Source organism: Rhinatrema bivittatum, chromosome 1 (assembly GCF_901001135.1).
Source record: "Rhinatrema bivittatum chromosome 1, aRhiBiv1.1, whole genome shotgun sequence".
Taxonomy (NCBI): domain Eukaryota; kingdom Metazoa; phylum Chordata; class Amphibia; order Gymnophiona; family Rhinatrematidae; genus Rhinatrema; species Rhinatrema bivittatum.
In genome coordinates this window covers 516,837,734-516,854,809 of record NC_042615.1, presented here as the reverse complement: position 1 = coordinate 516,854,809, position 17,076 = coordinate 516,837,734, and the positions used below count along the sequence as shown (strand labels likewise).

Genomic DNA, 17,076 nt, shown 5'->3' with positions numbered 1-17,076 from the left:
ATATTTACATCATACACAACGCTTAAACCACAGACAAGCTCGCTGGTCATTGTTTTTCTACAGATTCAACTTCCTCTTGAGTATCGCCCAGCAGACAAGAACATCCGCGTGGGTGCTCTTTCCCATTCGTTTACACCAGAGGATACCCCAGACACTCCACATCATATCATTGACCCTTTTAGGGTAATCCTCTCAGCCACACACACATGGTCCCAGCCAGAAAAACCATGGTACCCCAGGCACTCAGAAAGAAGATCCTCAGATGGGCTCATGATTCACTCCTTGCAGGACATCGGGGTCAATCGAGAACTCTGACCACCCTGCAAAGATACTACAGGTGGCCCTCAATGAAAGAGGATGTACGGACCTATGTGGAATCATCTTCCACATAGGTCTGTATGTGGAAGATGACAACCTTCTCCAACCTTTGGGGACTTCTCCAACCTTTGCCCGCTCCTAGCGAACCATGGACACACATATCCACGGACTTTATCGTTGACCTACCTGTGTCTAGTGGTAACAACACCATTTGAGTCACTGTCGACCGATTTTCCAAAATGACTCATTTTGTGGCATTACCCAGACTTCCATCTGCTTCTCAACCGGCGAAACTTTTTATCAGCTATATCTTCTGTTTACATGGCATGCCTAAGCACATTCTCTCTGACCGAGGAGTACAATTCACAGCCACATTCTGGAGATCTCTCTGTAAGAAATTTGATATATCTCTAGATCTGACATCTGGTTATCATCCACCAGTCAACGGACAGACTGAAAGGATGAACTGCACATTAAAGCAGTTTCACTGGGCCTACGTCAATTCCAGACAAAGCAATTGTGCTGAATTAAGTCCCTGTTCTGAGTTCGCGCTGAATTCCCATCTTTCAGCTTCCACAGGATTTTGCCCTTTCAACTTGTCTATGGGCGTCAGCCTTTACCTCCATTACCAATGCCATTATCAGTATCCTCTCTGGCCACCCAAGCTTCATCACAGGAGTTGCATCAGCTATGGAAACACACAGAAGGGCTTCTTCAAAAAACTGGACAACAAGCAAAGACATTTTATGATGCCCTTCACAGAGCAGCTCCACAGCTACAGCCCTGAGACAAGGTATGGCTAAGTACCCGCTTCATTTGTCTCAAGTTGCCCTCAGTTCGTTTTGAACCTCGGTATATAGGACCTTTCCCTATACTCTGTTACCTGGGTCTGGTCACATACAGCTTGCAGTTACCAGCATCTCTAAAGATCCACAGCGCCTTCCACATTTCTCTTCTAAAACCACTCATCTTTTCAGAGTTTTCTAAGAAGACACCTGAGCCACAACCCCTCTATGCTGAAGAGGACATTACATACCAGGTAGATGACATCCTTGATGTGCAGAAACATGGAAGACACTGGGAGTACCTTATATCCTGGGAAGGATTTGGACCAGAGGAAAATAGCTGGGAGCCTGCAAGTATTAGTAACATCCCTGACAAAGAACTGATCAGACAATTTCATCTGGCTCACCCCAGGAAGCCAAAACCCCCGGGGCAGGGCTCTAGGAAGGGGGGTACTGTTGCGCCTGGCGGTCACAGATGGCTGTGACCTCTCATGCTCACCTCTTTTTTTCCCTGCACCGTCAGTCATTGGGAGAATGGCGGCCTCCGAAAACCAAAGCTGACCTCCCTGGCATCCCCAGGACGGAGTGGGTGCTGCCCACCACCATCTTACTTCTGGAATCACTTAGGCGCGCATGTAAACGTCATGGCGGGAACCTCGGGGGCTTCCCCTCCTGACAGAGTACCTTCTTCAACTTCCTATGATACCAACTTTGCTGGACTTTCCACGGTGTGCCTCATGTCACGGGCCACTACAGTGCTTCAGCATATCTCTTCTGCCTATCCTGAGCTACAGGGTATTGCTGCTACTACTTAAGATCCTCGGCATACCCCACGCTGCGGGCCACTACCGGATCTGCCCTCAGAGGTATCTCCACCAGCCTACAGGAATCTCCTGGTGGACCCCACGCTATGGGCCACTACCGGACTTGCTCATCTACAGCAGCACTCTGAATATATTCTGCTCAAGAACTATGTTTATTGCATTCCCTGCTCCTCGGGTTATGCATTATCTTTTCTTCCTAATAAAATCTATCTCACAGCTATGTCCTACAACCCTGAGACAATGCCCACCGATGGTTAGACTCACAGGGCTCCTTTCTGTGGGTGGAGACATCTCTCACTTCGGCCCGGGGTTCACAGTTTCCTTCAAAACATGAAGGAGTATCCGATTTAAAATCAACTACTTCTTTGTTAGATCCTTGTCCTTTTCAGATTGTAAAAAACTTGAAAGATATTTCATTTGAAATTATGAAAGTAATGTTTATTGTTTAATAAAGCTCTGGGCACTGGTGTGTTACCTGACAGTTGGAAACAGGCTACAGTTAGACCTATAAAAAAAGATACCAAAGTGCCTTCTAGTGATTTGATCAATTATCGTCCAGTTTCAAATTTGCCATCTATTGTCAAACTTCTTGAAAAGTCAGTATTAGATCAGCTAGAAGAATTCATGTCTAGAAGCCAATTACTTGACATTAACCAATTTGGGTTTCATAAGGACCATTCTACAGAGTATCTGTTACTTAGTTTGATGGATACATTGCTTGGTTGTCTTGATCAAAGATCCTCGGGGCTACTGATCCATTCTGTGGCTTTCTGTGGCTTTTGATTCTTTACACCATGATATTTTGTTAGGGACATTGTCCTGAAAGGGGATTGGAGGAACAGTATTGAATTGGTTTCGCTCTCATCTTACTAATAGAACACAGAGAGTTCAAATTGGATCTACTTGTTCCACATGGAGGACTTTGAAGTGGAGCGTCCCTCAAGGATCAGCCCTGTCATCATCATTATTTAATATCTGTTTGGCCCCATTAGGAGAGTTGTATTTTATTTATTTATTTTTATATACCGACATTCGAACTAATATATCACATCGGTTTTAAAAAAAGATAAATAAGGTAATTAAAATAACATCTTCACAATGAAATAAAGCTTAAAATAAAATAATATCAATTAACGGTCTAATCATTATCGTCTAAGCTAATTGAGAGTAAAGTATACAAAATAACAACTTCACCAGTATAATCAAACATCATTGAAGTACCTATACAAAATTTCTATTGAGTTTTTTTTATTTTTTAATTTTTATATACCGACATTTGATCTGAGATATCACATTCAGGTACTATAGGTATTTTATTGAGTGAATAATATAGAACATTCTCGGTAGTTGTCAAACATTATGGGGCAGATTTTAAAAAAGTACTCGTGTGCATACTTTTGTTCGCGCAACTGGCGCAGATAAAAGTGTGCCAGATTTTAAAAGATACGCGCGTAGCCGTACGTATCCTTTAAAATCCGGGATCGGCGCCCGCAAGGCTGCCCAAAATTGGCCCAAAATCGGCTGCCCAAAATCGGAGCGGCCTGGGAGGGAACGTTCTTTTCGGCGCTCCCCACCTTCCCTTTCCTTCCCCTAACTAACCCGCCCCCCCGGCCCTAACTAATTCCCTCTCACCTTTATTTAAAAAGTTACGCCTACCCGAGGCAGGCATAACTTGTGCGTGCCAGCGCGCCATGTTCCAGTCCAGGGGCTGGTCCGGAGGCCGCGTCCATGCCCCTGGAACACCCCTGGGCCGGAACCACGCCCGCGGCCCCACCCCTGGAACACCCCACGATGACGCACCAGCCACGACACACCCCCAACACGCCCCCGACCTGCCCCGACCCACCCTGACATGCCCCCCCAGGAAAGCCCGGGACTTATGCGCGTCCTGGGGCTTGCACGCGCTGCCGAGCCTATGCAAGATAGGCTCAGCATGCGCAGGGGGTGGAAGGGGCAGCTTTTCGGGGGTTATGCACGTATCCCTTTGAAAATCTGCCCCTATATCATTACAAAGGCTTTCTGGAAGAGCCATGTCTTTAGATATTCCAATCACTTAATATCAAATATTTTATATATGCTGATGATGTTCAGTTTTTTTCTTCCATGTAATCTAGCTGGGCATGTTCCTGAAACTAGACTGCTAAGGTTTTTAGCCTCCTTAAGCAATGGTTTCTTGATCATCAATTAAACTTTAACATGAAGAAAACTCAGATTCTTGGAGGTAGGCAAGGGATTTGATTTACAAGGTTAAAGGAGGCAAGGATCTCAAATTCCTTAATTATTCCAATTCAATCAGAAATTAAGGTATTGGGCATTTTTCTAGATGCTGAGCTATCTCTAAAGCAACAAATTGCTTTTGTGGCTAAGATAGCTTTTTATAAACTGAAGCTGGTATGCCCATTAAAAATGTTACTTCCGACTTCATTTTTTAGGCTGGTAGTTCAAGGTTTTGTGCTTTCCCATCTAGACTATTGTGCCTCTCTTTATGTGGTCCTTTCCGATAAGATGACATGTTTTGCAATTAATACAAAATGTGTCAGCCCAAATAATTTCAGGATGCTCATGAAGAGATCATATAACACCTGTCTTGAAAGACCTGCACTGGCTCCCAGTAAAATGGAGGTGCAAATTAAGAATTATAATTATTGTTTTCAAACTAATGAGGCTCACTCCCTTGTGCATCCTGAAACATCAACTTAAGTGGTATATTCCTGGTCATGTTTTACAATCACAGGGATGCTCTACTTTTAGCAACCAATATAGTGAAGAAATTCAGGTTGGTAGATACCAGAAAGCATGTGGCTGTATCAGAGTGTAACATGCTTCCTGTTTTGCTCAAACAAAAACAGGACTTTAAATGTTTCAGGAAAATGGTGAAGGCGATGCTGTTCCAGGAGGCATTTGTTTGACTGGGTATTTTAAGCATTTATTGTATTAATGTATTGTAGTTTCTGATAAGGTGTAAGTGATTTTATTATTTGTTGTCTCGTTTATAACTTCTTTTATGAATATTTTTATGTAATCCGCACCGAGCAGATATCTGGAGGTCACAAAATATAAGATCTTAAATAAATAAATAATAAATAAATAAATAGGGTAAAAGAAATGCTAGTTAGCTGAGAAGGCCAAGCAAGTCCTATCCTTTAACTGGGTGAACTGGGAATGGACTGGGGAAATGGGTATATTGGCATCGGCGTGCGTATCTTACAAAATCCCCTACTTTCATGGTAGACGTGGCATTTGCACGCACCTATATAAAATGGTGCGCACATGTGCACGTATCTTGATGATTTTATAACATGCGCACATATACATGCATATGATATAAAATGGATGCGTCCATGTTCGTGCGCCAGCATACACATGCACCTGTGCGCCCCTGCGCCAGAATGAAAGTTACCTTCTTTGTGGGGTAGCATAACTTCCAGCTGGGCAGGCAGAGGCAAACATTCAGCCAACCCAAATGCCTGATTTGCCGCATGAGACAAAATGCTGAAGGATGGAATAGCACAGGAATTTTGCTACATTGTCTTCTATGTTACTACTCTATGTTACATCGCTGCTTATTGGTCTGCATGTTGTGTATCTCTCATTTTTCTATGAAAGCTGGATTTGTTCTCCTAAAGAGAGTTTTCTGAATAAGGAAGCAATGTAGCATCAGCACAAACTGATGCTCAATCTTGCAGAAACAGAAACTGCAGTCTCAATGAATGATATTGTCTTTTTTTTTTTGTCTTTAGGATGGGCTGCTTCTATGCACCGGGGCTAATTGGTATTAATTTGTTGCGCCTGATATCTTCCATGTATTTCCAGTGTTGGGCCGTTATGACTAGCAATGTTCCTCATGAACGTGTCTTCAAGGCCTCAAAATCAAACAATTTTTACATGGGATTGCTACTGCTCGTCCTCTTCATGAGTCTGCTGCCTGTGGCCTACACTATAATGTCTCTGCCGCCTTCTTTTGATTGCGGACCCTTCAGGTAAAGTACCAGGAAAGAAAACGAAGCAGTGCTGGGGATAGGGATGCACAATATATGTGCTCTCCATCTGTAACCCTTTATTCCGGATTGTCACTGTTCCCAAGGGCATACAACATTTTTTTTTTTAAACAGGGCTAGCTCCTCTACCTCTTCCCCATCTCCTCCGTCTCCAAGGGATGGATTCTCTCTATGGAGATGAAGGATAATCTTCTTGGACCAGGCAGTAGTGATTTCCCCCACGTGTGTGTGTGTGTGTTACTGAAGCTCTTTGGGACAGGTACACTTATAAACAAGGCTGGACTCGCTGGATGGGTGTTCAAATTTAAAGTTTACTGTGATTTCTCTCAAAAGAATGAATAAGTGCAAAAAAATAAAGTGTCTATTTATATGCAGTGTCCTCAGCTGTACAAGAGTCGGGATTTAATTGAGCTCTAGCTCTGTGGATGTGTCCCTCCAGGCTGGGGCTAGGAACAGGTTTATCCTTCAGGGAATAGAATGATAAATGTCCCAAGGGGGATGAGATGATTCTCACTATGAATGGATCTTCTACCCGGTACCTGAGGTCCACTTGAATCCTGAACTCCAACCTGTCAGTGTCCTAGGTCCCAGGAAAGAAACTCCATTTGGGGGTCTCCAGGTGACTCTCTCTCCTCTTCTCTCCCTTTCAACTCCTCTTCAAAAGTTAGCTTCAGGCCTTCCTGGAGTAAAGACCAAGTACTGACAGCAATCGTTTACAGCTTCCAGCTCAGGGTTAGAAAGGGTGACAGAAAAATACTTCCTTCCCTCTTGCTGGAAAAACTCAGTTTCTGATCAAAACACTTCTGCACGATCAGTGTGGCCTCCTCTTGAACCGGGTGAAGAGATGCACAGCTCCCTCCTGACCAACTGGACAGGGGCTTCTGCCTACCAGATGGCTCAGGCCAGAACTGTAAAAAAAAAAACTTTTGAAAACTGCAAAACTCCTTCTGCTTCTCTCTGTCTTCCCTACAGTCCACTTCTGGGGACCTGGCAGGGCAGTTTCTCTCCCTCTCTGTGCTAGACTGGGGGCCTAACTTGGAGAGCACTCTGAAACAGATCCGTCTCCCTCAAAATCAAATCTACACTGCCACACTCTAATTAGGGCTAGCCCCCTCCCCCTTGTGCCTAAAGGGACTTCCCATTCCAGACAAACCTCTGGGGGAGGTGCAGTATTGAATGGCATGTCCGTTTTCTGCTGTCTAACCAAGGGCTGGGAACTAGGGCCAGTTAGCAGAGACCTCAGTCTCTATATTGGCCTACATTATAATGTATCTTCCTCCTCCTTTTGATTGCAGACTGGTCAGGTAAAGTACAAGGAATGAAAAGGAAGCAGTTAGTAGTGGGAATGGAGATGCACATATATTTATAGCAAAAGCAAAAATGGGGAAAACTAGGCTTATCAACTTTAAAGAAACATTTGTGAAAAAAAAATGTCTCCTGCTAAATTTTTCACATAGAAAACCATAGAAAACTTTTTGATGAAATAAACCAAATCCTCCTGATCCAGCCAGCTTCCCTGGGTGTCATGCCTCCTATGACTAACCTCCAGCACTGCTCTTTGGCCAGAGTTGCACTGCTATTTCTGTGATTATTTATAGGAAATACAGAAAAAAATTGTAAACTTAAGTAGAAAAACCATGACATTCCATGTTGCCAAAAAATTATTTTTTCTTATGTTTTCAGTGGAAAAAACAAAATGTATGATGTCATTCAAGAAACTATCACACGTGATTTCCCAGCATTTATTGGCCAACTCTTTGGTTATGTGGCAAATCCTGGGTTGATTATACCTGCAGTTCTTCTTATGATGTAAGTTATGGTGATAAAGTAAATTCTAAATGTGTGAGTTTGAGGACATTGTGGTGCAAAACCTCCTTACCTACAGGCTGGCCCTTGGAAAAGTAGCCCGCCCCCAATACCAGTGCCACACAGGCAGACTACTTTTCCATGGGCTACCCTGTAGTAGCATAGGGGTTCAATATTGAAAAGATTTATGATAAAATTAACTTTTAACTGCAGAAATCTAAGCAGTTAAAAATGATCTTTCCCCCTTCCCCTGTTCAGCTAAAATCTATCTGTACAAAATTGCCATGGCACAGATTTAGCTGGACAAACCTGGAGCTGATTAAGGCCATGCCAATGCCAGGGTTTTCAAATGTAGCCAATTAATTCAGCTCTGTCCATTTACATTTATCCATCGTATTGCAGCTCCACAAATGGCTGTCTTAAATCTAACCACACAAGTTTTGTGTGGTTAGCTTTAGCCTGATATTTAGCCACAACTTAAGTCAATTAGTGATGGCTGAATATCTAGACAAGTTAACTTCACCATTCAATGTTTTTTTAAAATATTTACCCCATAGCATGTATTGGCAGAAGAAAGACCATTGGCCCATCCAAATTTGCCCATTTATTTTTTGTTCATTCTGTTAAGGATATATCCCCGCATGACTGCCTTTAGGATGCAGCTTCTTAATCAGGTCACTTTTGTTGTTTATCTGAGTGATTCTCCACCCTACTGGGTAGATGAGCAGACAAGTTCTCATACTTGATCAAGAACCAGCCCCCACACCCACTTCATGTCATACTAGCAAGCTTTGCAATGATCTAAAAAGCTACCACAACTAGTGAGGCTGTTGGCTAAACATCCAGCTTCCTAGGTCCCTGTGGCACTGCTGGGCAGAGCCTGACCAATACCAACCTGTCAGCTTCGCCATCTACCCAATTGCTTTCTGTGGACTGATAGTATGTTGGTATTAACACAGCTACTCCATGACCTCTGTTGTCAGTAGGGATGTGCAGTCAGATGATCAGAATGTGAAATTTGATCCAAATGTGTCAATTTTACTTTGGGTCATTCAAACTGAATAGGCATGGTCCCCTTGAAAAATCCAAATCCTTTAAGGCACATTTGGTTCGATCTCAGTAAAGCTTATGTGGAAAACAAAGCCAGAGCCGATAGGGGATGAGACAAGGAAGAAGTAGGACCAATTATGTTTCAGCAATTTTTCAATCAGTCTATCACATCCGACAGCTACATGAATTTACCATTTGTTTTTTAAGGAGAAAGTGAAACTAAGAGCATTTTCAGCAGCCAATGACATTTTGTTCTCGGTCATTATTCTGTTGTATCTCAGCTGGCACAGATTTTGAAACTCTTTGCTTCAAAGTTCCAAAATTAAAGAAAACATTAGGAAAAGAAAGCTTTAGAATTAAGGGAGAAAGCAAGGTGAGCGCTTACAGTCACTGTTGTGTCCTAGCTGTGCTGCTTGCAGGAGGAGAAATGGTAATATCTTTGTCAGAGGGTTACAGTCTAACTGTATATCAGCAAGGTAAAACTGCACTTCTCTTTTCCAGCAGAAAGGCAATGTGTGTCAACGTCTGCAAGAAACATATAGAAAGAAGTAGAATTTTTGTTGCAGAATGGCCAGTAACTGACTATAACAGGGGGCAGCTTGCTTTCTGTGGGTAAAAGAGTCAACTAATTCTTCTGTGTGTGATTCTTGCACTTAGTGCACATAGGGGGTCATTTATCAAAGTGCTATATGGCATTTTCACATGCGTTAAGGCGTTTTCACATGCAAAAACCCCTTTAACACATGCAAAAGCACCATAACGTTTGGTGTGATGCAAATGAGAAAAAGGTGAGGATACTGGGGCGCCTACCGGGGGGGGGGGGGGGGGGGGAGAGAGATAGGCATCTCAGTATCCTCACCTAGGCACTTTATTGCAATTTGTGCTAATACCAATACTTTGTGATAAGTGCCAGAATTGATGTATTTCCTACATACAACCACTGGGGACCATGTTTAAGCTTAGAGAGAGAGTGAGAGTGCACCTAGCCATAATGCCCTCACACTAGATAGGTAGGTTTAGGTATTAGTGTAGGTGTTAGGGGCCACTTTGACATTCAGAACAGTGCTCTCTTGTGAAGATTTGATGACCTTCAGAGTGAGGAAACTCACCCAAAGATGAGATTGGTGCAATGTTCTCTCAACCTGGCTTGATGGACTCTCTATCTGGGTAACATCAAGCCAGGTTGAGAGAACATTGCACCAATTTCATCTTTGGGTGAGTTTCCTCACTCCGAAGGTCATCAAATCTTCACAAGAGAGCACTGTTCTGTTCGTACATCTCACTTTGAATGTCAAAGTGGCCCCTAACCCCTACACTAATACCTAAACCTCACCGTGAGTAACTAGGTGGGCCTCCCATAGAGATATAAATACCTATCTAGTGAGAGAGCATTAAGCTAGGAGCACTCTCACTCTCTCTCTAAGCTTAAACATGGTCCCCCAGTGGTTGTATGTAGGAAATACATCAATTCTGGCACTTATCACAAAGTATAAAAAAGTTATCACAATTTGTGCTAAGATAGTGCTTCGCATTGGTATTAGCACAAATTGCAATAATGTGCCTATTACCTATTATCATCGTAAAGATGGCCGCCGCCGTATTTAAAGAGGGCCGCCACCATCTTTAAGGATGGCGCCGGCCATCCAGTACTCCTACCATGTGACAGGAGCAGGCCAATGGCACGAATACCCTGTCATATGGTAAGGGCAAAGGGCCATCGGCGCCATCTTTATGAGTGGCAGCCAACGGCCTGAGAACAGGAGATCGCTCTCGGGACCACCACTAGACCACCAGGTATGTTTTGTGGGGCTCTGGAGGGTGGGGGAAGCTAAGGGGTCGTTTTTAAAGGGTCGGGTGGTTTTTTTTTTATCGGGCCATCGGCGCCATTTTTGAGTGGCAGCCAAAATAGCGCCAATGGCCCGAGAGTGGGAGATCGGTCCCCGCACCCCCACTGGACCACCAGGTAATCGTAAAAAGTTTTGGAGGGGTTCGGGAGGGTGGGGGAAGGTAAGGGGTTAATTTTAAAGGGTTGGGCCTCACTACAAAAAAAATAACAATGTGAATCGGAACCAATTCCGATTCACATCACCCACATCACCCACGATCAGATTTTTTCCCCCCTCTAGCCGAACCCGATCGTTAAGACGATCGGGCACACGATTCACATCTCTAATTGTAATTCCTTATATGTTGGCCTCCCTGAATCAAAAATCCATCCACTCCAACTTATACAAAATTCTGCAGCTTGCCTCTTAACAAATACAAAAAGGAAAGAACATATCGCTCCTGTTCTTCTTAACCTCCATTGGCTATCAATCAAATAATGTATTCAATATAAAATTCTAACACAAATGTTCAAGTTAATCCATAATCCTTCTTTCATTTGGTTATGTACTTCATTACATTTTATACCAGCCTCGGCATCACCTAAGATCAATTGATAAACATCTCCTTGAAGTCCCGACAGTCAAAATTGCCAGATTAGAAACGACCAGAAAACATGCCTTTTCTGTGGCAGGTCCCCGCTCTGGAACTCCATTCCATCCACATTAAGACTTATAACCAAGCCAAAAGAATTCAGGAAAAAACTAAAAACTTATGTATGCTCCATTGCTTTTCAGTTTAATAACCCTGAATAATGTCTTTCACAACCACTTTTTTTTTTACACATTTCTGCTGCCCACTTAGTCAGTTGGTGTTTAGTTAATGTTTTTATTTAATTTTACATCCAATTTGAGTGTATTTTTAGTCTTATTTTATTTTCAACTTTGATATTTTATGTTTTTTAAGTTTTGTTCTCTTTTTATTACCATATTATGTATGTTTATGCCTATAACTGCCTAGACCTCCACCTGTGTATAAGTGGTATACAAAAATCTTTAAATAAATAAATAAATAAATACATAGTGTCCACACTCCAAGGTTACTGAGAGAGGACAAAAGTAGCCACAGCAATGGTATCAATGCCTCAGGACACAAGACAGAGACAGTGCAGCAGCAGCACCAGAGGCAACGGTACCGCAAGGCACTGAGAGATGAAAAAGATAGCAGCTGCAATGGTATCAACTCCCCAAGGCACTGAGACAGAGGAACAGCATCAGCAGAAGTAACAGTACCCAAAGGCACCAAGAGAGGGGCAAGACAACAGTAGTATCAATGCCCCAGGACACCAAGAGAGGGCCAGGGCAGCAACAGCAGAGGCTGCAACACTAAGGAATTGAGAGACAGGATAGGGCCAAGCAGCAGCACCATCTTGTGCTCCTACCATGTGACAGGGGCTGACCAATGGCACCGGTAGCCCCTGTGACATAGTAAGGGCAAAGGCTATCAGCGCCATTTTGATTACTGGCAACCGACGGCCCGAGTGCAGGAGATCGCTCCCGGACCCCCGCTGGACCCCCAGGGACTTTTGGAAAGCCTTGGGGGACCCTCCTGACCCCCACAAGACTTGTCAAAAGTCTCTGGTGGTCCAGCGGGGGTCCGGGAGCGACCTCCTGTACTCGGGCCGTCGGCTGCCAGTATTCAAAATGGTGCCGATAGCCTTTGCCCTCACTATGTCACAGGGGCCGACCAATGGCATGTTGCAGGCACTATTAGTTTCGGGGGGGTTGGCCACACATTTTTCACGTGCTATTACCCCTTACTGTATAAGGGGTAAAAATAGCACGTCGAAAACGTACGTCCAACCGGCGCTAACAGTGCGCTCAGCCTGAGCGCACTTTACTGCATCAGCCCGAAAGTGTATTATTTACATGCCCTTTTGTGGTACCCATCAGAAAACTCTGCAAAAAAGATACCTGCAGCCATATGGTATAAGGATTATTGTAAAGCATGTTGGTCCTCAGAAAGCTTTTAGTAAACTGTATTACAATGTAGTAAATCTCTCATATGAAACAGCACTAACTGCCAGCACTCAAACAGTAATAACCCTACCTATTAAAAGGCAATACTGCAAACATTACCAGGCCCTAAAACACCAATACACCTCCTATTAGGAAAACAGAACAAATCAGGCTGCTACACATCCCTACATGTTAGCAGAATACCTCACCTGGTCACATATGCAGAACACAGACAAATATTCACCAAACATGGAATAAATAGATCATAAAGTATAAATAGAAACATGCAGACCAAAACTGAATTGGAAACCACAACAAGCCACACTCTGTATGCAGTACAACAATGGAAAAACCGAAAAATCACCATGCCATTTAAAACATCAAACTAAAAAATCAAGAAATATAAAACATCATAAGAGTAAAACTTATAGATCAAATATTTCAAAAACAGCTGACAAAAAGAATATCCAATAATTAAAAACTCATTAAAAATGTTTAAAATTTTCCAAACACTAATAAAATATTTCAAAACAGAAAACACATCAAATAACATGCAATAATCAAAATAAATAAGGATAAAAAAAATTGCCTGCTTTCCATATCTGGGAACTTTTAATTTCTAGTCATCCTGAGATTGTTACGGATTAATAAAGGGAGTAGGAGGAAGGCATATAGACTTTCTCCTCACACACATTTACACACTTGTCTACTCACACACATTCTCTTTCTCTTCCATATATTCTCTCAGGCTCACTCTCACATGCTCTTTCTCACTCACACACACACATGCACAAACAGAAGCTCTCTCTCTCTCTCTCTCTCCCTCTAACATAGAGGAAGCAGTAGCTTCCTCCTTTGTCCTGCGCAACTTCTCTCTCACACACACATGCTCACTCTCTCTCACACACACATGCTCTCTCTCCCTGGAACGTGTAGGCAGCAGCAGCCTCCTTGGGCCCACACAGTATCACTCACATACACATACAAGTTCTCACACATGCTACTGTTCACACTCAAGCTCCCACACATGCTATTTCTCGCATGCACACACACTAGCTCTCATATGTACTATTACACTCACACATACTCTTGCTCACAGACACACAAACAAGCTCTCATACATGCTATTGCTCACAGACACACACACAAGTTCTCATACATGCTGCTCCTCACACAGATGCACACACACACAGATGCACACACACAAACACACAGGCTCTCACCCGCTCACTCTATCCCTCGAATGCACTCAGTATAGGCAGCAGCAGTCATCCTCTCTTCAGCTGCACGGTCCAGCCCGAAGCAGCAGCCTTCTCCCTTAGGCAGCATAGCCCAGAGCGAAGTGGCAGCCTTCTTTCTTATGTGTGGGGGTCGAGCCTGTGCCAGTCTCTTTCTCTCACTGGATCTCTTCATTGGCCTTCTTCTGCCGCTGGCTTCAGGGGAAATGCCGACTGCATATCAGGGCCTCCTTTACTGCCGCCGACTGCAGGCGAAACTCCGGCAGCATAGCGGGGTCTCCTCTTCTGCTGCCAGCTGCAGGTGAAACGCAGGCGGCACCACTGGGCATCTTCTTCTGCCTCTGGCTGCAGGGGAATTGCCAGTGGCCCCACTGGATCCTCAAGTGCCACCATGGGGCTCTCTCTAGTGCTGGCAGAAAGTGGGAACCTCGCCAGCACATCATTTCGAAGCACAGTGGATTTTCTTGCCAGCAAGATGAGGGAACCCTGCTGGCATTCAAATTCTAAAGGCATAGTGAGGCGGCCTCTGCAGGGTGAGGAGGGGGATACTTGCTGCTTCCAAGCTTTTGCCACCCGAGGTGGCCGCCTCACCCTGCCTCATAGAACCACACATGGCAGCCTCAGAGACCTCTCTTCAGGCCGAGCAGCTCCTCTTCATTGACCAAGAAGCTGAAAAAAAAACAAACCATGTGATGGGAGCGATCGGCCCACCCAGGGAAGCCCGATCCTCAATAGGCCAAATTGCCCCTGTTGTGAATGGGAGTGGTTTTAAAATATGGCTTCAAGGAACGGTACACCATCTCTTCCCTGCTTTTGGCCACATTCCTGGTGGTAAAGCCTTTGGTGTTTCGTGCCTTGGATTCCATGAGCTTTATTCACAGCTCACCACTGTGCTTGAGGACAATGGGATGCCCCCACTGGAAGTGTAGCCCTGTCATGCCTCAGCACTCGTGTTTCCACTCCAGGTCTTTCCTTGTAGTCATTTGGCAGATGGGGTCTGCACAGACCCTGCCTTTTGTTCCACTTCTTCAAAGCAAGTACTTGAATTTATGCCCGTTGTTACTATCAGCCAAACGTCAGACATGGCTGTGCACAGGCAATCTGCTCTTGCTTTTCAGATGCTAGTAAACCACGGTTTTCTTTCTGGAGGGCTCTCCAGACTGTGCGGTCTTGTTCCAAGAGCTCTTTCTCTTGGTTACTGATTTGTGCCCTTTCCTGTACCCGGAAGGATCTAGGCCTAGTGGAGTATGTCAGGGCTTGCTATACATCAACAATGACTACATTAGTTTTGTGCAGCACAGTGGGGCTTCTTGCCATGCGTTCGCATCACACCCCTGTCTTCGGCAGATATCGCTGTGCAAAGCGGGTTTTTGTCTCTCAATCTGTTCTACGGGCCTCTTTGAGGTGTAGAACCTAAGACCTTTCTTTCCTCAAGCAAATTTTGGGTTGGGCTGCCTCAGAAAAAAAAAAAAAATTACCATGGGGTTTCCCCCCCGTTTCTTGTTTTTGGCCAGCCTGTAGCTAGGGATTCACCCATATGAACAAGTCTGCCCTCCTGCTTCTCCTCAGCTAAAGCAGAGTTGCTTACCTGAAACAGGTATTTTCTGAGGACAGCAGGTTGTCAGTCCTCCCACCTCCCCAGGGAGTTGGTTTCTCCATGTGTCAGCTATATCATGGACTGAGGGGCTGTACCTGGGGGGGGGGGGGGGGGGGGGGGGGGGGGGGGGAGGGCAGGGAGGTGGCTAGAGTTGCACAGGCTCAGTACAGCTTGAGGAAAGCTCTAGAATCTTTGAGATCAAACTTCCATGCCAGGCTCTGTCGGATGACGTCACCCATGTGTGAGGATTGACATCTTGCTCCTCTCGGAGAACACCTGTTACAGGTAAGCAACTCTGCTTTTATCTACCCAGAATAAAAAAAAAAAAGGATACCAAGGCAAAAGGGTAAGGGTTCAAGTCAAAGATGGGACAATATTTTATTACAATTCCTATTGATTTAACTTTCTCTTCTTCAGTCTAGCTATTTATTACCTTAATGCTGTTTCAAAGGCATATCAGGCTGCCAACTTGGACCTGAAGAAGAAAATGCAGGAGGTATGTCTTTACATTACTTAATTTGATTTAAACTTACACAAAAGCAATACTTTCTCCTTTACTGCTTCTCACCATAGAAAAAGCAGGCCAGTTTTAGCATGCTTTATATACATAAAGCTAACGGATGATAGAAGATTAACTAAGCCTGAGCAGATTGAACTGGATTACATTGATTTGTGGCAAATTTCATTTTGCAAATAAATTCATAGATATTGTTAACTATTTTGTCAACAAAAGGCTGTTTTTTTTATACTTTCCATGGAATTTAGGATTGTTTAATTCTGTTAGTCATAGGGAAGGTAAAGTACTGCATTACCTGCAGAAATAGCCCTTTAGAAAATTGTGTGACTGATACACATGTAAGATTACGTGCATACACACTGCATGCATGCACATATTATTACATACTTAAGTGAGAGGTGTTCCATGGGGTAGAGCCTAGGTGGGGATGGGACTTTCGTGCATTCCTTTTTGATTTTAAAAGTATGTGCATAAATTTCAAAGCGGACTTATTTGCACTTTGCAAATTGGTATAACTTATGTGCATATTTGCCTAATAGCTTATGGGTGATGTTTCAGATTTACCCCCATATGAGGTAATTTTATAACTGTGCTTGTTGGATAAAGTCTATGAATAATTTTTCAGGATAATTCCCAGTAGTGTGCTTAACTCAACACATATGTGCATAAATTGGGGGCATCTAAGTTACATCTGTAGTTTAGAAACAAAGGTGAAAAGATAAGCAGCTCCTGCAGAAGGCAAAAAAAAAAGGGCATGCCTTAGTGACTCCATTCACAAGTATTGCTATTCTGATGGTAGTCTTTTACATGCCCACACACTGCCTCTTTTACACACTACCTCTTCTAAGGCATGCTTGCAATAGCTATAAAGTTGAAAGCCACAAGTGTCCAAACACTCAGCCTATTGCAAGAGGTAACCTGGGTAGCTTGCCTTTGGCTGCTAACAGTCAGGCACTTGGCAATCCACATGGAGTGCCATCTGTACCTGTGCACCCAGATGAGTACTGATGTTAGTTTTTAGTACCAGCCAGGAGAGGCTAGAGGCAATCTGCTGTCTGAGGCGAGGGATGAGATGGCGCCCCCCCCCCTCCCCCATCTGGC

The 17,076-nt window shown here is 43.9% G+C and overlaps 1 protein-coding gene across 1 annotated transcript in view; it reads left to right on the top strand.

Moving 5' to 3' along the window:
* LOC115098861 (transmembrane channel-like protein 2-A) overlaps nt 1-17,076 on the top strand; it is a 166,448-nt gene that overhangs the window by 131,529 nt on the left and 17,843 nt on the right. Inside the window, exons 15-17 of the mRNA XM_029615906.1 lie at nt 5,668-5,907; nt 7,609-7,734; nt 15,876-15,954. Of these exons, the coding sequence (XP_029471766.1) occupies nt 5,668-5,907; nt 7,609-7,734; nt 15,876-15,954 (445 nt within the window). The remainder of the gene's footprint in view (nt 1-5,667; nt 5,908-7,608; nt 7,735-15,875; nt 15,955-17,076) is intronic.